This window comes from Cetorhinus maximus, chromosome 10, assembly GCF_964194155.1.
Source record: "Cetorhinus maximus chromosome 10, sCetMax3.hap1.1, whole genome shotgun sequence".
In the NCBI taxonomy this organism is placed as follows: domain Eukaryota; kingdom Metazoa; phylum Chordata; class Chondrichthyes; order Lamniformes; family Cetorhinidae; genus Cetorhinus; species Cetorhinus maximus.
The window spans coordinates 66,432,253-66,454,233 of NC_135888.1; the positions used below are offsets into that span (position 1 = coordinate 66,432,253).

The 21,981-nt window shown below is 48.6% G+C and overlaps 1 protein-coding gene across 9 annotated transcripts in view; it reads left to right on the top strand.

Moving 5' to 3' along the window:
• Positions 1 to 21,981, top strand: part of ablim3 (actin binding LIM protein family, member 3) — a 335,178-nt gene that overhangs the window by 239,663 nt on the left and 73,534 nt on the right. For all 9 annotated transcript variants that reach the window (XM_078550582.1, XM_078550574.1, XM_078550577.1 and 6 more), the window contains 2 exons: positions 19,343 to 19,401; positions 21,695 to 21,769. In XM_078550582.1, the coding sequence (XP_078406708.1) occupies positions 19,343 to 19,401; positions 21,695 to 21,769 (134 nt within the window). The remainder of the gene's footprint in view (positions 1 to 19,342; positions 19,402 to 21,694; positions 21,770 to 21,981) is intronic.

Here is a 21,981-nt window from a genome sequence, read left to right on the forward strand (position 1 = left end):
TGTGGATTCGAAGCTGCGGAGATCTACTGCCTGCAAGACTTCCCCAGCGCTGGATATTTCGATGTGACGTTCAAGCGAGTGGCAGCCTGCGTCAAGTTCCTGAAGATGTTCGAGGAGAAGAGAGACCTGCCGGAGATGAAGATCCTGACGGTGGAGCCGCTCTTTGCTCTGCCGTTGCAGCGGGACCGGGTGATGACGGTGCATCTTTACAACCCCAAAGTCCCTGTCGCCGATGTGCTCACCTTCCTCACCAGGTACTTCGACAAGATTGGGAGCTGCACCGAGGTTAGAGACGATTTGGGGATCTGGACATGCAAACGCCAGGTTAAGGTCACGCTCAAGACTGACGGTAAGGGAGCCACCTTCCACCCTCCTTCCAGATTCGCTATCGGGGGAAGCCGTGGCTACCTTGTCTACGCTGGGCAACCCAAACTTTGTCGCTCATGCGGCAAGGCTGGTCATGTGACGGCCAACTGCAGCGCTGCCCTCTGCAAGAACTGCAAACAGGAAGGGCACCAGACAAAAGGCTGCAAACAGGCTAAGTGCTGCAACCTGTGTGGCGAGGCAGGTCACCTCTACAGGACCTGCCCCAAACGCTGCCTCACTTACGCACAGGCAGCCAAAGCCAACGAGGGGGAAGCAGAAGAAATGCTTCATGTCACTCCAACCACAAGGCCCCCAGGGAGCTCAACGGGACAAAGGAGGACACAGAGAGAGACAAGGTGGAGGAAAAGATTGAGGCAACAGAATTGCCTCTATCAACAGCACTACCCCCTGAACCTCCCAGTCCTCAGGAGAGCGAATCAATGGAGAAGGAGGAGGCAGCAGTGGGAAAGCAGCAGGGGGAGTGGCAGACGGTGAAGAGAGCCAAAAGGAAGAAAGGGCTAAGAAGGAACCAAGCCATTTCCCAGACAAGTGGCAAGAGGCGTCTCCCATCCGACATGGATGACATGGGCAGCAGCTCTTCGGACGAATAAGTGCCAGGGCGGCACCGACAGAAGAAGCGGCAAAGCTCTAGGGAGTTGGAGGACGAGACACCTGAGCTCCAGAACATTGGAGACAATGAGGAGACCAGCGCACCCCAACTTTGCTTACAACCCGAAGAGGCCAGCGCACCCCAGCCCCAGGAATATGGGAGCAGTGAGGAGCTCAGCGCACCCCAGCTCCGGGAAGCCAGGAGCAGCAACGCCCCAGAGGTGGAGAGGATTGGAGAAGCTTCTCCAACAAGGGACATTTCAAACCCCGCTCTCTGCACGGACCCCCAGATGCCACCCGAGCAGAACACTGCCAATGGGGATTTCCTCAGCCCATTCAAAGTGAGGCAGTTTGAGCACACTACGGGTATGAAGGAGCAGACTAAAGGTCTGGGACTCTCAGAGACAACAGGTTTGGTAAGAGAATAAATGCTTTAAAATGGGTTTAAAGATTGTATCCATAAATGTGCGTAGCATTAAATCTACTACACGATGTGTTGCGACCTTGGACTACCTTGCCAAGGTCAAAGCTGACCTGTTGTTTCTGCAGGAGTGTGCAATACCGCACCTCAGCTCCTACAGGTAATGGTCACGATGGTGGTCCCACGGGCCATCGATCTGGTCGGGCGGAAACGACTCTCGTTCCTCCAGACTGGGTATTCTGCTGCGGGGAGGCAACTTCACCGTCTCCGAGGTTAAGGAGGTGGTGGGCGGGCGCCTCCTCGTAGCAGACATAATGTACAAGTACGCTCCACTCCGGTTAATTAACGTGTATGGCCCGTCACAAGGGGCCGAGCAGCTGGAGGTTTTTCAGCAGCTCTCACTGCTGCTGGCGACCTCCAGGCCGGTCATTCTGGGCGGTGACTTCAACTGCATCATCAATGCGGCTGGACGATCCAGCAGGGCCGACAGCAGATTGGACGCTACGTCCAGATCCCTGATGGAAACAGTTAAGGATGCCAAGCTGCACAACGCCTTCAGCAACCCTGCAGACGGAGCGCAGTGTAGATACACCTGGTCGCGGCCAGACGGGTCCATCTGTTCCAGGATAGACTTCCTGTTTGTGTCCTGTGCATTCGCAGGCAGATCCACCGACGTCAAGCCGGTGTTTTTCTCTGACCACTGCCTCCTACTGGCTGACTGCCACTTAGAGAAGGACCAGAGGGTGGGCAGGGGGGCATGGAAGCTAAACGTGCAACTGCTGACCCCAGAGAACATTGAGGAGCTCAAGAGGGATTACAAAGGTTGGAGAACCATGAAACCCCTCTTTGAGTCCCTGACACACTGGTGGGAAGCGATCAAGGGAAACATCAAGAGGTTTTTCATTCTCAAAGGCACCCAGAAAGCTAGAAAGGAACAGAGAGAAATGTCCCGACTCCAGAAAGACATGCAGAATCTGCTCCGGCTGCAGTCGATGGGGTTCGATGTCAAGGAGGAACTCCAAGAGGCCAGCCCAGCAAGCCTCGCTCTTTGCCTCGGAGGCCTCCAAGATCATCTTCTGTTCCAGAGTCCGCTCCGTGGAGCAGGATGAGACGTGCTCACGTTTCTTCTTCCAAAAGGTACACAGAGAGAGCTCTGTGATCATCAGCCTGAAGGAAGAAGACGGCTCAGTAAAGTCATCACAGTCCGGCATTTTGAGGATCAGCAAATCCTTTTATGCCAGATTGTATGACGTGAAGCCCACGGACAGCACGGCCTCCCAGTCCTTCCTGTCCTCTATCACGGAGGTCTTGGACAACAGTACGCGGGAAAGCCTGGACAAACCGCTAACTCCTGACGAACTGACTAAGGCCCTTGAGTCCTTCGAGAAGAGTAAAACTCCCGGAAGCAATGGCTTGCCGGCGGAGTTGTATTCGGCTCTGTGGGACTGGATCGGCCCAGACCTGCTAGAAGTGTACGAGAGTATGCTCCTGGCTGGCAGTATGTCAGAATCCATGAGGAAAGGCATTATCACCCTCATCTACAAGCACAAGGGGGAAAGGGAGGAAATTAGAAATTGGCGACCCATTTCACTGTTGAATGTGGACTATAAGATTCTGTCCAAGGTCATCGCCAATCGGGTCAAATCCGTTCTGGAATTGGTGATCCACCCTGACCAGACCTGCACTGTGCCGGGCAGGAAGATTTCTGACAGCCTCGCGCTGCTAAGGGATACGATTGCCTATGTGCAGGACAGGGGTGTGGATACCTGCCTCATCAGCCTGGATCAGGAGAAGGCCTTTGACAGAATATCGCACACCTACATGGTGGATGTGCTCCCCAAAATGGGGTTTGGGGAGGGAATTCGCAATTGGATCCAACTGCTCTACAGTAACATCAGTAGTGCAGTCTCAATCAATGGGTGGGAATCAGATAGATTTCCGATTAAATCTGGAGTCAGGCAGGGCTGTCCTCTCTCACCTGTTCTTTTCGTGTGTTGCATAGAAACCTTTGCTGAGTGCATCAGGAAGGATCCGGGCATAAGACGAGTGACGATCCCAGGCAGTGGAGGCACTCAGGTCAAAGCCTCCCTGTACATGGACGATGTCGCCGTCTTCTGCTCGGATCCGCTGTCGGTGCGCAGACTGATCCACATCTGCGACCAGTTCAAACTGGCCTCAGGAGCCAAGGTAAATTGTGGGAAGAGCGAGGCCATGTCCTTCGGGACTGGGCTGACCGATCCTTTGTCCCCTTCACCGTCAGGGCTGACGGCCTGAAGGTGCTGGGGATATGGTTCGGAGGGACCGGGGCATGCGTTAGAAACTGGAAGGAGCGAGTGTCTATGGTGAAAAGGAAACTGGGCATGTGGGAGTGACGCTCCCTCTCCATTGCGGGTAAGAACCTGGTCATCAGGTGTGAGGCACTCTCGCTGTTGCTGTACATGGCGCAGGTCTGGCCCATTCCAGACTCCTGCGCGATGGCGATCACCCGAGCCATCTTTCGCTTTATCTGGAGGTCCAAAATGGATCGTGTCCGCAGGGACGCGATGTACAAGCCTCTAGATAAAGGGGAAAAAAACGTGCCCACACCCTTTGTGTGTGGCTGCATCAAGCAGTGCATAGCAGTACGCAAACACCAAGTGTCACTACGTGATGAGCTTCTACCTGTCCCCAGTGTTGTGAAGGATGGGTCTGGCCACGCTGCCGCGGAACGCTCCAAGTAGTTGGACCGTGCCGTACCACCTGTCCCTCGTGGAAAAATTTATGCAGAGAAACACCTTTGACCACAAGTCCATCAGGCAGTGGTCGGCACGTAACGTCTTAGAGGCCCTGAGGGAAAAGGAGAGGGTGGATCCTGTGGGATGGTTCCCCGAGCAGACTGTCAAAGTCATTTGGCAGAATGCCTCATTGCCAGAACTTTCCAACAAGCACCAAGACGTAGCTTGGCTGGTGGTGAGAAAGGCCCTCCCCGTCAGATCCTTCCTACACGCCAGGAGTCTCACCCCCTTGGCACGTTTCCCTCGAGGTGGCTGTGGCGGGGAAGAGACCGTTGTTCACCTCCTTGTAGATTGTGCCTTCGCAAAGAAGGTCTGGAGAGAGATGCAGTGGTTTCTGTCGAGGTTCATCCCGAGCAGTTCTGTGACACAGGACTCTGTGCTCTACGGGCTGTTCCCAGGGACACACACTGAGACAAACATCAACTGCAGCTGGAGGATCATCAGCTCGGTGAAAAACGCTCTTTGGTCTGCCCGAAACTTGTTGGTCTCCCAGTGCAAAGAGTTGTCCCCGACCAAGTGTTGCAGACTGGTACATTCCAAAGTCCAGGACTATGTGCTGAGGGATGCACTAAAGCTTGGGGCAGCCGCCGCAAAGGTGCAATGGGGAAGGGTCGTTGCCTAAAACCTTTCTGCCAGAGTGCACCGAGGGACTGGGAACTGTGTAGAGCCTCTCGGGCTGTACAGCTCAAAATGAATGTCTGCAAATGATTGTAATATTCATTGTTGGTACTGATGCACCTTGTGATACATGTTGTAAAAGTTGAACCTGATTGTACCTTTGTAATGGTGATTTTGAAATGGTTTGGAATGTGGTTGAAGATATTTTATGAATAAAGTATATTTTTGCAAAAAAAAAGTATTTCAAACAGGCACCATAGGGATGGAATGCTGTTCAGACACTCCAGCCATACACATGAAAATCAAGAGCCTGATAAGCATAGTACACAAGTTGTGCTGTACTCCCAGAGCCCTCTGCATTAAGTGTCTACATCGGAATGCACTAAGTTTCTCTGACATATTTAAGGCTTCAGCCTCTGCTCAATTTGAATAAACTTTGTCCTGACCCTGACCAATGATGTTTTCCAGCTTGGGAATTAAGAACAAAAGCTGACAGCTGGCTTTGTCCATCTACATCCTCAAACAGTATCTTCTATTGACTCAGAATCTTGGCTAGGTTTGTCCAAAGCCTGCAGGCTGGATCATGTCACCTTTTTGCCTGGCCTTGCTCAAGCCAAGATTTTGCAATGTTAGTAGAGTTTTATTTGTGAGACCATACACAAACTAAAGCTGACCTCCTCCCAGGCCAATGTAATTGTAAATTGGGCAAAAATAATTGTGAGTTGGAAGTAATATCACGTCAATTTTTTATTCATCCCTGTGAGAAAATTATCAGTTTTCACTTGATCTCTCCTGATAGTGACATGGCTGAGGTCAGTAACTGAATGGATTGGGGATCTCAAATCGCACTCTGTGGTTCAGTTTATACCGGTGGAGCAACTCACTGTCATGGTGTTGCCTTAAAAATACACTTTTATTTTTGAAAATTCAATCCTGTAATAAAATAACTAATCCTCAAGATCAAGGGAAAAACAGTTAGCTTCCCTTTCATTCTTACTGTACCAGGTCAATCAGTATGGAAGGAATAAATCTTTGTGAGTAATACTTTTTGAGAAACTGCCTGTTTTGTCAGTGGTTGGTAGTGTAGAGGAACTGAACGGCAACATGTTTTTCCTATGTATCTGCAGGAATTGAGTTGATTCACTGACATGTGACTCCTCTGTGAAGTCACTGGAGTATTCTTCTTAAATGCCATTTCGCAGAATCATAAAATCGTACAGCATTGTAGGAAGATCTCAATCCATCATGCCTGTGCTGATTCTTTGAAAAGCTGTCCAATTAGTTCCACTCTCCTGCACTTTCACCACAGGAATGGGACTAATTGGAATGTAATAACATGCCTTGTCAGTAGCACCTTTTTAGAAGGAAAACGTAAACAAAATGACAAAGGATAATTTTCACTTTTGGCAGTGGCAGAAACTGGCAAAGGGGATCAGCCACAGCCCCCCTCTACTCCCATCACTGAAACTGAATATTACCCCCAAAATATCTTTCTTGAAAGAATGAGCTAATGGCATTATCTGTCAAATCAAGAAATGGATCAGACAAAGATTAGTAGCTATTCCTCCACTACAAACAAAGGAAAGTCAGAGTGTAAGGTAATCCCAAACAAATAGGGGTTAACGGTCAGGAAATGTGGTGGTAACTTTTGGAAAATGCTTCCCGCCCCATTGCCTCATTTTGGTTGCAGAAATGTTTCTCTGAGCCGGGAGTTAGGCCCATTTAAAATGTGAATCCCTGTGCCATGATGTACATTCAACCCTGATTCCAATTTTTGGACTGTGCTAGGCAACCATGCACTGTGCACGCTCTAACAAGAATGCTGTCTGACCCAAGAGGATCCCACAGGCAAGTTGCTCTTCATTTTTGGGGAGCCAGAAGGAGCAGGAGCGCTCCTCCAGGCTCCATGATCCCAGCTTCTGTCGCTGACTCTCCACCTCCCCTCTCCCTGCAAATTAGAGTGCCCTTCACCACAAGAATTACTTTCATCTAGCCCAGAGGGTGACAGGGTTACCTGATGTTGTGGCCACCTGTGGCCCAGGAGCACAGATTCTGGCCACAAATGAGGCCTGGTGCTCAAAATGAGGCAGCCAACCTGCCAACTGCAGGGATAAGTTTACCTCATTGCTCCTTATAGCAACATACCAGAGATTTGTGATCGGTTCAGTTGCTCACAATAATATTCATGTGCTATTGAAGAACACAGGAATGCCTGCCAAAAAAAAAGGCAAAGAGGTGAGCAGACAATGCCAGAGCAGAACAATAGATGGTAATCAAAGTATAAATACATGACTGCTTAATAAGAACTTTGCTTTAGAATATTGATTTCTTTCAAAGCGATGATCCATGTCAAAAATAATTCAGTAAGTTTTTTTTATCCTGCATGAAGCAGTAAGATATTCTCAGTCAGTGTCGTCTACATTCCATTGTGCTGAGTGTGTTACTATGCTTCCAGTGGTAAGGCTGAAAAAATTATGTTAATTATTCGGGAGACCAAAGCCAATGGACTGTATTCTACGAGGGGCGTTGGGACTCTGACAAGAGGATAAAAAGTGGGTCACGAACCCTCTTTTTTTTAATTAATTCACGGGATGTGAGCTTCGCTGGCTAAGCCAGCACTTATTGCCCATCCCTAGTTGCCCTTGAGAAGGTGGTGGTGAGCTGCCTTCTTGAACCTCTGCAGTCTATGTGGTGTAGGTACACCCACAGTGCTGTTAGGAAGGGAGTTCCAGGATTTTGACCCAGCGACAGTGAAGGAACGACGATATATTTCCAAGTCAGGATGGTGAGTGACTTGGAGGAGAACTTCCAGGTGGTGGTGTCCCCATCTATCTGCTGCCCTTGTCCTTCTAGATGGTAGTGGTCATGGGTTTGGAAGGTGCTGTCTAAGGAGCCTTGGTGAACTCCTGCAGTGCATCTTGTAGATGGTACACACTGCTGCTACTGTGCGTCGGTGGTGGAGGGAGTGAATGTTTGGGAATGTGGTGCTAATCAAGCAAGCTGCTTTGTCCTGTTGTCGGCAGTGAGACCTGCTTGGCAATTGTACCACAGGCGGCCTCCTAATTAGGCACCTGTGGGTAGGTTCCTGATGCTACTGGCCCAGTCACAAGGCCAGTAGGTCTGAAGCCTCAGCAGTGCCACCGGCAGAGGTGGTCGCTGCTGAAGAATGCAGGAGACCTGGAACGTCTGAGAGGTAAGTAAAAAAATGTTAAAAATTCACTGGGCTAAGGGCTCGAGAGCAAAATTCTTCCTGGAGGCGGTCATTAGGGCCATGGGTGATGCCTTACCTGATTGTGGCCCCTTCTTTGCCCACTGAGCCTTGTTCTCTCTCCTGGAGTGTGGCAGAGAGGTCACCTCCATTTATCTGGTGGCCTTTCCATGCAACAGGATGGTTGACCTTTGCTGTCAGCAACATCAAATGAACCCTAATTGGGTCTTTAATTATGTAAATTGGCTGCCTGCCACATTGGGGTGAAAAGCCTCTCTAGATCCTGTGGCACTGTCAATTAAATGCCTGGCTGCAGGACTGTGTCAGGAAACCGATCCAACCTACTGATCCTTGAAACTTTCCACCCCGTCTCCAGAGGACTGGAAAAATCTTGATCAATCTCTCCAGTCCAACATAAACTTGATTCACAGCCACCAATTCCATTCCTCCACTTGTTCACTGTTCACAGACTTAGCAATCACTCCATCGCTAAATTCACCAACTTCCATTTCCATCATCCATCTCAGCCCCTTCCTCAGCTCATCAGCTGCTGATACCCTCATCTATGTATTTGTCACCTTTAGACTTGACTGTTCCAGAGCTCTCCTGGCGAGCCTACAGTCATCTACTCTCCATAAGCACAAACCCATCCAAAACTCTGCTGCCCATATCCTAACTCGCACCAAGGCCGGGATTTTCCGTGCCCGCTGGCATCGGGCATGTTCGGTGGCATGAGCAGACAATACAGCGCAATCAGTTTCACGACAGCATGAAACCAGTTGCAATTGTCTGCTCAGCTGGTCGATGGTGGGCCGCATTTCCCGCCATTGGACGTCAGGAATCTCATTGTAATACATCCGCATTAGGCCAGCCCACCGGAATCGTCCCCCACCACCACCTCCCCGCTGTATCGTCCGCCCACGTTGGCAGGAACACACGCCGACAGTTTCACAACAGCATATAAAAGGCGTGCACTTGGTGGGCTGTGCTTTGAGGGGAACTCGGAGGTGAATACACAGTAACATTGCGGAGCACTCGCCCTGGTCGCCTGTTGGACTTCAAGGTTGAGGTACATTCGGGGAGGGCGCAAGGGCTGCCCTGTGGTTGAAGGTAGTGCACAAGCATTCGGGTGGGGTAGTAGGGTGAACAAGGGAAGTGTCCAAACATTAGGGACACCTTGTATAATGTGACCATTCCTCTGCAGCTGTGACAGTTCAGGTGCAGCCATTGATGCATTGGAATTGGGCATCTAGCTTATCTGTCCATTTGAGCAACGCAGAGGCATAAAAGTGGCACCAAGTGCTCCAGAGCTTTTCATCCCCCAAGCACAGACTGCAAAGTCATGAACATTTTAGTGGACTGCGGAAGAGTTGGCCGACTGGGCAAGTTGTACAATCTCCTTGCCAAAGCTGACCATGGAGCAATCGCTGGTGGAGGTGCCCACAGCCTCTTGCAATGTCATCATCTCAATTTGGACCAGTCTCCCCATGGTTCAAGCTAACAGTGCAGCCTTGCAGTGCGGGTTAGGAGAATGCCTGCGCCTGAGCTGAGAGCACAGCATGCAGTCCAGTGGGCACGGCTGCCGCCAATCAGTCAGGTGGAGTGGGGCGGAGGAAGGTGGGGTTTCGGGCAGCCGTGTAGCGCACTAATCTCTGGCCATCCAAGTGATGGTCAGCACTCTCCAGGATGCGTTAAGGGGCTTTCAGACTTAACCAAGACAGGTTGTTAGCACACCTGTGCTAACCCACGCATCTCTCTCCTTCATCCTGCAGGAGGAATACATCAGGATCCTGGAGTCTGGTGACCTAGCTGTATGCCTAGTGGCTTACAGAGAGCAAACATGACTGAGAAGAGAGTGAGTGAAGCACCTAGCTGCACAGAGGGAGGAACAGCACTCTCAGGAAGAAGGGACGGCTGGGCTCCCGCACACGCCGCCAGAGAGCCACAGCGAGCCGGTGCTGGTCAGCGCCTAGATAGACCCAGGGTCGGTAGACATTGCCTTTCATTCCTGAAGATCACCAAGAAGCAGTGTCGCCAAAGACTGCGCATGTCTAGGGAACTGGCCTGTCACATCTGCCAGCTACTGCAGGATTTGGCATCATGGGGACATGGAGGGTATCCATTGCCAGTGGCCATGAAAGTGACCATGGCGCTCAATTTCTACGGCAGTGACTCCTTTCAGGTGTCCACACATGACCTCTGTAGGATATCACAAGCTTCCACCCACAAACTCATCCATGAGGTCACAGATGCCATCTTCACAAGGGCACACAACTTTGTGCATTTCAACCGGGACCAGGAGAGCCAGGATGCAAGAGTGATAGGATTTCCCCACATCTTGGGTTTCCCACAGGTGCAGGATGTGATCGACTGCACTCACGTGGCACTCAGATCTCCGTCACAACACACAGTCAACTACACCAGCCACAAGGATTCCACTCACTGAATGTGCAGCTGGTATGTGACCGCCACAAACACATCCTGCAGGTCTGCGCATGGTTTCCAGGGACTCTGCACAACTTCTACATCCTCAGTCAGTTACAGACCCCTGAAGCCTTTCAGGGTCCACAGAGGCTGCAGGGATGGCTCCTCTGGGACAAGGGCTACAGAGGACGTGGCTGATGACACCTGGGTGGCGGCCTCAGACTGCAGCAGAGCGAAGGTATAACAAGACTCATGCTGCAACCAGCAACTTGGTGGAGCAAACCATCAGGATGCTGAAAATGAGCTTCCAGTGCCTGGACCGGTCTGGTGGAGCCCTGCAATATAGGCCACAGAGGGTGTCATGCATCATCGTCGTCTGCTGCGTCCTTTACAACCTGGCACTGCAATGGGGAGACGAGTTGGCTAAAGAGAAGATGGAGGAGCTGGGGGTCTCCTCCAATGAGGAGGATACCAACAGGGATGAGGGTGAGGAGGTCCTCAAAGGCGATGATGACGGGAATGAGGCCCTCGCACTGGCCAAATGAGGCACGTGCATTCTGGCTCATAGCTGCTAGATTTGTGGAGGATGATGACAACATGCAGTGAGGAGACACCATAAGATCCTCACATTGCAACTATGAATGTTTGACTCCAGGACTCCTGTCTGGCCTAGGACAGCTCGCTTGTGCTCTGTGATCAGGGTTATATCATAGAGACGCAGCCATGAAACTTTAAAAGCATCTGATCCTTTGTCCGCCTTCAGCACCTGACCCCTTCAGGAGCACAGCATCAGTGGTCACAGATGCTGAAGAGATGGGGGCCAGCCCCACCCTAAAGGTGCTGAGAGCACACAGAGAGAATGACGGAACTCTGTGCCGCCTGCCCACTACATTCTGGCAGCAATGACAAGCACCATCGAGGTGCAGGCATCAGTAATGTGTCCAGGGAGTGTGAGGCCGAATCATCACTTTGGTCTGAATGCACAATGCACAAAGGGAAGAGGCCCTGGACTGAGACACCTGCTTTCATCTTGTGCAGAAAGATTTCACATCTGGGTGACATGAACACTGCTCATGAAGACAAGGAGCTACAGGCAGGGAGACATTCTTGGGAGTTTATTCACAATAGTGAACATTATGTACATGTGATTAACACCCATGTTCTGGCTGTGCATTAATATCTTTACTTTCGTAAACCTGCCGCTATGTCTTGGTGCTCTCTAGTGGAGGTGGAGGCAACCTGCTGAGTGCTATGCCCTGTCTGTGATGATCTAGGCAGGTATCTACTGGAGGGCTGCTGCCTGCTTTCAGGGTCCTCTTGTGTGACAGTGTCACCCTCCTCAGCCTGTAGAGCTGGAGCTGCTAAGGTCACAGGAAGAGGGGATTGGGATGGGCCGGACAATCTCGGAGTTACCTGGATGGATGGCCCTGGGGGGTACACCTATTGATCCTCGTCCAAGGGCCCCTGGCTGACCCTTTGAGGAGAAGGAGCTTTGAGATCGAGCTGCCCTGCACCCCTCTCGCGTACACACTGTTGGAGGCCAATTATGGCATCAGCGATGGAGTTGAGCCTGCGCAGCAGTGCAGGAGCGATGTCCTGGACCAAGGTCTCCATGGCGACCGCCATCCTACCAGTGTTGACTTCAGTGCGTTGCAATGCCGGCACTATCGCCTCAGCCTGAAGGCGGATGGACTCCTCCATCATGCCTTGCAATCTAAGGAGTGCAGCAGACATCCCTTCCTGATGTTCCTAAATTTGCCTTTGCAGCTCCAGTAACTGTGACATGACCGAGTCCAGAGGCTCGTCATCTGAGTCAGACTCAGCAAATTTCTGTCTCCAGCAGTCCTCCAAGTGCCAGACACCTAGGAAGTCCCTGCCGCCAACTGTTGTGGATCAGATAGTGCGATGTGCTCACCAGATTGTGATTCCAAGGCTAGTCTAAAGCTAGGTCTTACTCAGATGTGTGTCTCTGTGCTGGTGGAGGGTATGGGTGAGCGCTGTGATGGAACTTCAAGGAGGGTGCCTTCATATTCCTCTTCAGAGGTTTCTTCGGAGCTTAATTGGAGGCCCTGGGTCATGGACTCTCTTGGCTGTTTCCCAGATGTGCCTGTGGAAGCAAGGGGACAGGATTAGCACATGGCAGTGGCCTGTAAAACAGGATACGTCACTCATGGAATGGCTGTCTGGTGGATGTTGCACTGTTGGATCCTCTCTTGGTTGAGCACCGGCGACCTTACCGTCAACGCAGGACCGGTCTAGATCATCACCAGCCAGCTGGATGGCTCTGTTTTCAAAGTCTGTGAGTAACTTGATTTCAGGCAATCCTCCACCGGCCTGGGACCTCTTCCTGTTGTGTGCCAGCTTGTCCTGCATGAATGGAGATGGAGAGAATGGAAGCAGGACGTGCCCTTGAGGGGACCAGGTTCAATTTGCAGTTTTTGCCTTTGCCTTTACCGGCAGCACCATCCCTCTCCCTCTCAAGTGCCATCCTGTGTGCGAGCATATGATTAAATTGACTCCTCCAAACCTGGAATGCCCTCTGCGTGCTCCACTCTGGGACAAAGTTCCAGCACTCAACAGCAAATTGTCCTGAAGTGAGAGCCCAAGACCATGCAGCCATTTGTTTTGACAAGGTGCATTCTGAGGCCGATATTCGCCACGATGCAAAGCCTCTCTGTCATGGCGAAAATGGTCAGAAATTCTAAGTGCCGCCCCCGAACACAACATGTTCTATTTTCGTCAGGACAGAAGTGGAGTCGGGCTGGGGTTCGTGCATGCGTGGTTTACAGAGGCAGCTGACCATTCAGATCACCAGCTACCTCCACTGTTGTGTGATTTTGGTAGGCCAGGAATGTGAAACCTCAAGTGTGCAGATTAGACCAGGTAGGAGGTCTGAACTTTTACAAACATACGAAAAAGAAGCAGAAGTAGGCTATTCGGCCCCTCAAGCCTGTTCCACCATTCAATAATCTCATGGCTGATAAAGAGTTGTGGGGATGTGGGGGGTATAGGGATTATTAGGGGCCATGATTTTTGGTATAGGGGCATGTTTAGGCATAGGGGTTATAGGGCCATGGGGGTGGCATGAGGTAGCACAGGCTGGCATGCATGGGGCGTGGGGAGTGTGTGGGTGATGAGTGGTGAGGACTGGAGGGTTGTTTTTTGTTTTATTCTTTTTTTATTTCAACAAAGTGTCAGAGCACAGAGGCGGGCCTTCCGCCCAGCCTGCCTCCACACTCATTCTGGGGGCAGCAGGTTCAACTTCTAATCCAGCCTGTCCCCATGGACAGCCATTTTTAAAGGTCGGATTTGCAGAGCCAGCAATTCTCCTGTCTCTGTACACCTGACCCAGGAGCAAAAGCCTGGGCTTGAGTGATGTCTTTGGTCGCTCTCTTGCCCCCCTTCACCGGCTCTAGCCCACTAAAGGACTACAGGCCCCAAAGTATATCATGAGGAAGCTCGACGGAAGCCAACATTGGAGGTACACAACAAAATGCAACATGTGTGAAAGGATCGAGCAGTTCATGAGAGTGAGGTAAAACCAATTCTTGGAAATGATACAAGACTATAATAGGAAGTCATACAGATAATCCAAACAACTATGAGTAAAAGAGGCATTCTTTTCCAAACCACCTCCTAAGTAAAGCTAGTTTTCAGATTTTTAAAAAATTCATTTACGGGGTGTGGGCATCGCTGGCTGGGCCAGCATTTTTTGCCCATCCCTAATTGCCCTTGAGAAGGTGGTGGTGAGCTGCCTTCTTGAGCCGTGCAGTCCTTGTGGTATAGGTACACCCACAGTGCTGTTAGGAAGGGAGTTCTAGGATTTTGCCCCAGTGACAGTGAAGGAACAGCGATATATTTCCAAGTCAGGTGAGTGGCTTGGAGGGGAACTCCCCTTGGTGGTGTTTGCATGTATCTGCTGCCGATGACCTTCTAGATGGTAGTGGTCATGGTTTTGGAAGGTGCAGCCTAAGGAGCCTTGGTAAGTTTTTGCAGTGCACCTTGTAGAGGGTACACACTGCTTCCACTGTTCATCTGTGGTGGAGTGAATGAATGTTTGTGGATGGCATGCTATTCAAGCAGGCTGCTTTGCTCTAAATATTGTCAAGCAAGAGTGTTGTTGGAGCTGCATTCATCCAGTGTATTCCATCACACTCCTGACTTGTACCTTGTAGATAGTGGACAGGCTTTGGGCAGTTAGGAGGTGAGTTACACGTGCAGGATTCCTACCCTCTGACCTGCCCTTGTAGTCACAGTATTTATTTGACTAGTCCAGTTCAGTTTCAGTTTCTGTAGCCCACAGGATGTTGATAGTGGGGGATTCAGCAATAGTAATGTCATTGAATGTCAAGGGGCGTTGGTTAGATTCTCTGTTGTTGGAGATGGTCTTTGACTGGCACTTGTGTGGCGCGAATGTTAACTTGCCACTTGTCAGCACAAGCCTAGATATTGTTCAATTCTTGCTGCATTTGGACATGGACTGCTTCAGTACCTGAGGAGTTGTGAATGGTGCTGAACATCGTCAACAAACAAACACACTTCTGACCTTAAGATCGAAAGAAGGTCATTGATGAAGCAGTTGAAGATGGTTGGGCCAAGGACACTACCCTGAGGAACTCCTGCAGTGATGTCCTGGAACTGAGATGACTGACCTCCAACAACCACAACCATCTTCCTTTGTGCTAGATATAACTCCAACCAGCGGAGAGCTTTCCCCTTGATTCCCTTTGACTCCAGTTTTACAAGGCCTCCTTGATGCCACACTAGGTCAAATGTTGTCTTGATGTCAAGGGCAGTCACTCTCACCTCACCTCTGGAGTTCAGCTCTTTTGTCCGTGTTTGAACCAAGACTGTAATGAGCTTAGAAGCTGAGTGACCCTGGCAGAACCCAAACTGAACGTCAGTGAGCAGGTTAATGCTAAGCAATAGCCTTTGCAGTATCCAGTGCCTTCAGCTGTTTCTTGATATCACATGGAGTGAATCGGATTGGCTGAAGACGGGTACCTGTGATGCTGCGGACTTCTGGAGGAAGTGGAGATGGATCATCCACTCGACACTTCTGGCTGATGATTGTTGTGAATGCTTCAGCCATATCTTTTGCACTGATGTGCTGGGCTCCTCCATCATTGAGGATGGGGATATTTGTGAAGCCGCCTCCTCCAATGAGTTGTTCAATTGTCCACCACCATTCACGACTGGATGTGGCAGGACTGCAGAGCTCTGATCTGATCCAATGGTTGTGGAATCACTTAGCCCTGTCTATCACTTGCTGCTTATGCTGTTTGACATGCAAGTAGCCCTGTGTTGTAGCTTCACCAGGTTGACACCTCATTTTTAAGTATGCCTGGTGCTGCTCCTGGCATGCCCTCCTGCACTCTTCATTGAACCAGGGTTGATCCCCTGGCTTGCTGGTAATGGTAGAGTGGGGGATATGCCGGGCCATGAGGTTCCAGATTGTGTTGAGTACAATTCTGCTGCTGCTGATGGCCCACAGTGCCTCATGGTTGCCCAGTCTTGAGTTGCCAGATCTGTTTGAAATCTATCCCATTTAGCACAGTAGTAGAGCCATTCAACATGATGGAGGGTATCCTGAATGTGAAGCCGGGACTTCATCTGCACAAGGACTGTGAGGTGGTCACTCCTACCGATACTGTCATGGACAGATGAATCTGCGGCAGGCATGTTGGTGAGGATGAGGTCAAGTATGTTTTTCCCTTTTTTTGGTTCCCTCACCACCTGCCGCAGACCAAGTCTAGCAGCTATGTCCTTTAGGACTCAGCCATCTCGGTCTGTGGTGGTACTACCAAGTCACTCTTGATGAAGGACCTTGAAGTCCCCCACCCAGAATACATTCTGCGCCCTTGCCACCTTCAATGCTTCCTCCAAGTGGTGCTCAACATAGAGGAGTACTGATTCATCAACTGAGGGGGTCAGCATGTAATAATCATCAGGAGGCTTCCTTGCCCATGCTTGACTTGATGCCATGAGATTTCAATGTTGAGGACTCCGAGGGCAACCCCCTCCCGACTGTATACCATCTCTGCTGGGTCTGTCCTGCCAGGGATGTTGATGGTGGTGTCTGGGAGGTATGATTCCGTGAGTATGACTCTGTCAGGCTGTTGCTTGACTAGTCTGTAAGACAGCTCTCCTAATTTTGACACAAGCCCCCAGATGTTAATAAGGAGATCTTAGTTAGCAATGTCGACAGGGCTGGGTTTGCCATTGTTGTTTCGGGTGCCTAGGTCAATGCTGGGTGCTCTGTCCAGTTTCATTCCTTTTTATTTATTGTCTTTGTAGCAGTTTAATACAACTGAGTAGCTTTTTAGGCCATTTCAGAGGGCATTTACACATTATTGTGGAGGCAGATTTCCTTCCCTAAAGGGCATTAGTGAACCAGATGGGTTTTTACAACAATCGATAATGGATTCACGGTCATCATTAATTCCAAATTTTTATTGGATTCAATTGGATTTGAACCCAAGTCCCGAGAGCATTACCCTGCGTCTCTGGAATACCAGTGACAATCCCACTATGCCACCTTCCCAGAAGTAAGACAATTGTTCTTTGTTGATGTGACTGGATTTGAAGTTGATGCTGTATTTATATAACCTATTAGACACATCTTATTTTTGTGTCCAAGTGTATTTAGTGAACAGTTTTAATTGAAACAACTTTACATTCATAGAGTGCTTTTCGCAATTTCACAAAAGTGCTTTTCAGCTACTGAAGTACTTTTGTCATCAATGTTATTATGTAGGGAATTTTCAATTAGCAAGATTCACAAACAGAAAGGGCCAGATGCTGAGGGAAGAAATGTATTTTTGGGTGTTAAGAGGCCCCTTAAAAAGTTCCAAATAGAGCTTGTAGCACATGGGTACACTTCTGATGCAAAGTGTGCCGGATGCCATTTTTGTAAAAGCGTTAATGGAACACACCTAATGTTTCCCGGAAATAGGCAGAGTAGACAGATCATGACTTCAATCAGCAAGTAACATGATCTGATGCCTGCGCTGCCATCTTGGGACAACAGGTTTCAGCCTGCACCCTCTCTTAACCTCGCACAGCTGAACACATGTTCCACATGCATGACGGCGGGGGGGGGGGAGGTTAAGGGGCCCGGAAACAGGACATGCACCAGGGTCCATGATTTCTCTCCCTGGCCCTGCCTGCAGGCGCATTTGCAAGCAGGGGGACCTGTAAAATTCTGTTGGTGCTTTTCCCACCATCCACCCACCCACCCTGACCTAGTGATGCCTTAACGGGCAGCGGGCAAGGCCTCAGGCAGCCTGCGCACCCTTGTGCCAATTGAGGCTCTAAGGCCACTTGCTACCTGACAGCAATTTTTTGGCTGGTAGGAGGAAGTCAGTGATAGGCGGGAAGCCTGGCAGGTTAACCTGCTCAGGCCTCGGGCAGGAAAGGGAAGGCCCTCTTTTCCAATTGGAGGCCCCCACCCCTCGGGTGTTCCCCACCCCTGCCGTGTGGTCTGTGCACCCTGCCCCTTCCCTCCCCCTCACCCCCTTCATCCCGCAGGATCTCCACTCCTGGCCCCAACTTATCTGTCATCCAGCTCTTTGCTTTTCTTCTTCAGGAATGGATGCAGTCCCAACAGTGGCCAGTGCTCCCAGTGGCACAGCTGGGACAAGAGATTAGCCAGCAGTTCTCAGAAAGGCAGGGCTCCCTACCCAAATGGGGGTGGAAAGCTCGTCTCAAGCCATTAAAAATCTGCAGGGCAGCCTGTTGTAGTGGGGCAACTCCTAGGGCGACTTTTAGGGTGGCAGAGCAAGAAACACCTGTAAAACCCTGTCCTTGGGATATTTTACTGTGTTAGTCACCATCTGAATACAGGTTGTTGTTGTAACTTACAAGCAGCTGTGAGAACGAGACTCCATGGCAGAAGACAGCAGACTATGCCTTATTACCCATATTGGTGCTACAGCATTTGCACTAGTTTGGGGTCAGTGTTTATGATCTAACTTAAGCGATTGAGCTCCAAAGGAAATTTGGGCTTGTAAGCACTTGTCAGCAAGATCAATATAGAACTCCACAAAAATGTCAACATGAAATTTCTGCATAAATTAAGTCCAGGAAATTCTAGTCCTTAAATCTCTTCTGCATTAGTTTATTTCCTTAATATTTACAAATATCTTTCATTTAAATTGTTAAAATGAGTTTCCATTTTATTTATAAATATTTCTTCTCCACTTTCGGAAACAATGACCTGTTCAGGCTTGCTTCGGGGCACAGTTTTGCAAATTGGTTGCAGAGCACAAATGGTGTTAAAACATGTTCAGAAATTGCAGATATTTACTGCATATCCACAAGACATGATCGTTTAGAGCTTTGAGAACACTTTTGTTCCACAAAACAAAATCCCTTGGCAACATACCTTGCTTGCAAGGTATTTTGTGAATGGCAGTCCAAGGACACAAGAATTTTAAAAGGTGTAGAGGCGTCTGACTTTGTTGGAACAAGATTGTAGCAGCAGTGTCACTTAATAAATTTTGAAATAAATAAACTTACTATCATTTTATTTGAGAGTATGTGGGAGAGGATCCCTAATCCAGTTTGCATCTGCTCTCATCATTCCTCCACTGGCAAATGCAACTTGAGAATGTGGCCAGTTGCACTTGTGCAGGCGTCTCCTTCATTGTCACCACACATTACCTCAGTGTAAGCCCCATTTTAGTCAAACCAGACCTTGTAAACAGGCTGAAATGAAACCATCTAATGCTTCAGTGAGGCAAAGCTTGCATTGCTGTTTTCAATCAGGCGTTACTCAAATTTACCTGTGCCCTTCAGCTGACAGAAATGCTCGATTTGTTTTGTTGTGCTACCAGAGCACTTAGGTGGCCAAGCTGTAGGTCTCACTGCAATGGTGCCACACATTTGGCTTGAATTTATTTCTTTTTCTCTCCGTTTCAGGCTGTGAAGTATGGCATCCACTTTGTAAGCAGTCTGCTAGAATGGAAAAGAAGCTACGGGTGGGTACAACACATCCACAAAAATGTGCCTATTTCTCCGATCAACTGAATAGCATTAGCATGTAAACTCCTTGATTTCCTGGGTTAAGTTGATATGTGCACAATATATATATATAATACTAATTCAGCAATTACCAGATAATAGTTCTCTAAATTACAGTCATATAAGAGAGGCATTTCTGGTTAAACCTGTGCTCAGTATGATTTATCCTTTGTGTGTAACATGTTAACTCAGTTTTAAAATTGAAGCACTCTACAAAAAGGTCCTAACACTACTAAAGGCAGCTATGACAAAAAACAATGTGATACACAAAAAATATATTCAATTTTTTCCTCTTGCCCAATGGAAAGCTAATCTTGTTCTAATTTCTACGGACTGATGAATAACTGCTATTTTCAAAGGTATAGCAGGCAGATTGATGGGTAAGTATTTCAAAGAAGTAGTGGGAGCCCATCTGAACAACCCTCACAACATTGTAACCATTTGTCATCTGAAGAAATCATACGCACTCCTATGTGTCAACACACTTGAAACCCACAAGGAATTCACCAAGACTCCTTAGACAGCACCTTCCAAACCCACGACCTCTACCATCTAGAAGGACAAGGGCAGCAGACACATGAGAACACCACCATCTGGAAGTTCCCCTCCAAGCCACTCACCATGCTGACTTGGAAATATATTGCCATTCCTTCACTGTGGCTGGGTCAAAATCCTGGAACTCCCTTCCTAACAGCACTGTGGGTGTACCTACACCAGATGGACTGCAGCGGTTCAAGAAGGCAGCTCACCACCACCTTCTCAAGGACAATTAGGGATGGGCAATAAATGCTGGCCCAGCCAGCGAAGCCCACATCCCGTGAATTAATTTTTTAAAAAGTACCTGATACCTGCTGGACTTGGCATTCACTTTCATGTTTTCAAGATTTGCCACCAGGTTAAGAGGTTTGGGGCACATGAATTAACTTGTTCATGACCTTGCAAGGTTTGCTTTCCAAAATTTACTGATAACCAGAAGTATACCACACTTTTAAAAAAAATTTCATTTTTTTTAAATCAAAAAGCCTGAATGTCCTCGATAAGTTTTCAGAGGCAGAACTGCGTTGGGATGGAGCAGAAGCCCACTGACTAGTTGCACCCCTCATTTTGCCCCGTTTTCCCCATTCATAGCGTTTCGTGCATGGGCAAGTTACCATGTTATTAATAACCATCTAGGGCATTCAACTTAGGAAACTCAGTTGTGCCTGAGCACATCATTATTGAGTTGATTTGGGGTTCATCAGGGGCAAACTAAAGAGTATGAAGAAAAACTATTGGTCAGCTTCTTTGAAACCCCAAGGTTTCTTTGATTGCAGTTGAAAAAACCATGCCATTTCCTTTATCAAAAGCCACTAATGCTCTAGTAAAACTGCATTGCATGATCACATAGGTAGCCTCTAGCATCCAGTTGCTTCAGATGCAAATGCGAGAATTCCTGCATTGTATGCACCTGTCTATGTTTTGGGTGTGTATTCTACACCTGCTCCCAAGTGGGTTGAAAATTCTGATGAACGCAAAAATGGTAGGGGACCAGAATAATCCCTCCCCAATTTCTCCCCTTGTCCATCGCAAATACAATGTCGTTAGCCCTAAAGTTAGGTGAATAAGGGCCAAAGTGGCTTGCATTCAAAGTGTACTGTAGCTTTTTCTCTTGCAGATATTTGGGAGAAGTGGTTATTCAATCATGTTACAGTGCTCACGCTCTTTGGAAGACCATAGTATTCAATTTGCATCGATCCAGCTGAAGGCCCATATTGGGAAGCTCCACAAAAAAGCAGTGATCGAGGGGGTCAAAGAGGCTTCAGTGAAAAAAGACATGGAAAGCCAAGGAAAAAGACAGAGACAGAAAAGGAAGTGGTCAAAAGCAACAACAATAGAGGGAGAGACAGAAGAAAAACATGCACGCATGACTATGTGGGAGGGAAATAAGTAACAATGGGCAGCAGGGAAACATTTAATAAATTATGTGTGTCAATTTTAAAGTTCCAACAATGACAATGAGTATGCATCACTTTGGGTAAACCAATAGAGGATGTGTAAATAGTTAAAACTTCTGTAGTGTTCAATTTGTTCTTACACAGTGCAGCCGATTTTATATAGCATTAACACATACTCCTATATAATATTGACTTTGGAATTGATTCAAATAAAAAAAAGTTGAATGAGAATTGGCTGTAAGTGTGTAGAACCTTTTTTGCAATGCAGGAATATACATGAAGGTGAATGTTATCATATTCTCATTTCCTTTTACAGCACAGACGCACCTCTGAAACTTCCATCTCTCCCCCTGGATCCAGCATTTCAGGATCACCAAACCGGGTCATCTGTGTAAGTACCTTTAGCCACCTGGGGCCAGAACTGACCAAGCTCAATGAAATCTCGTCAAAATCTAAGGGAAGTAGAAGGGGAATCCATAGAAGATCAGTTTCATAAAATTAAGTTCTACTTTTCCAAAAATCGCACTCAAATAAGTTTGAAGTTCTCATCTCGACATTGGCAGCAGCTCCTCTTCTCCCCCAGAAAAACAGATAACCCTCTTC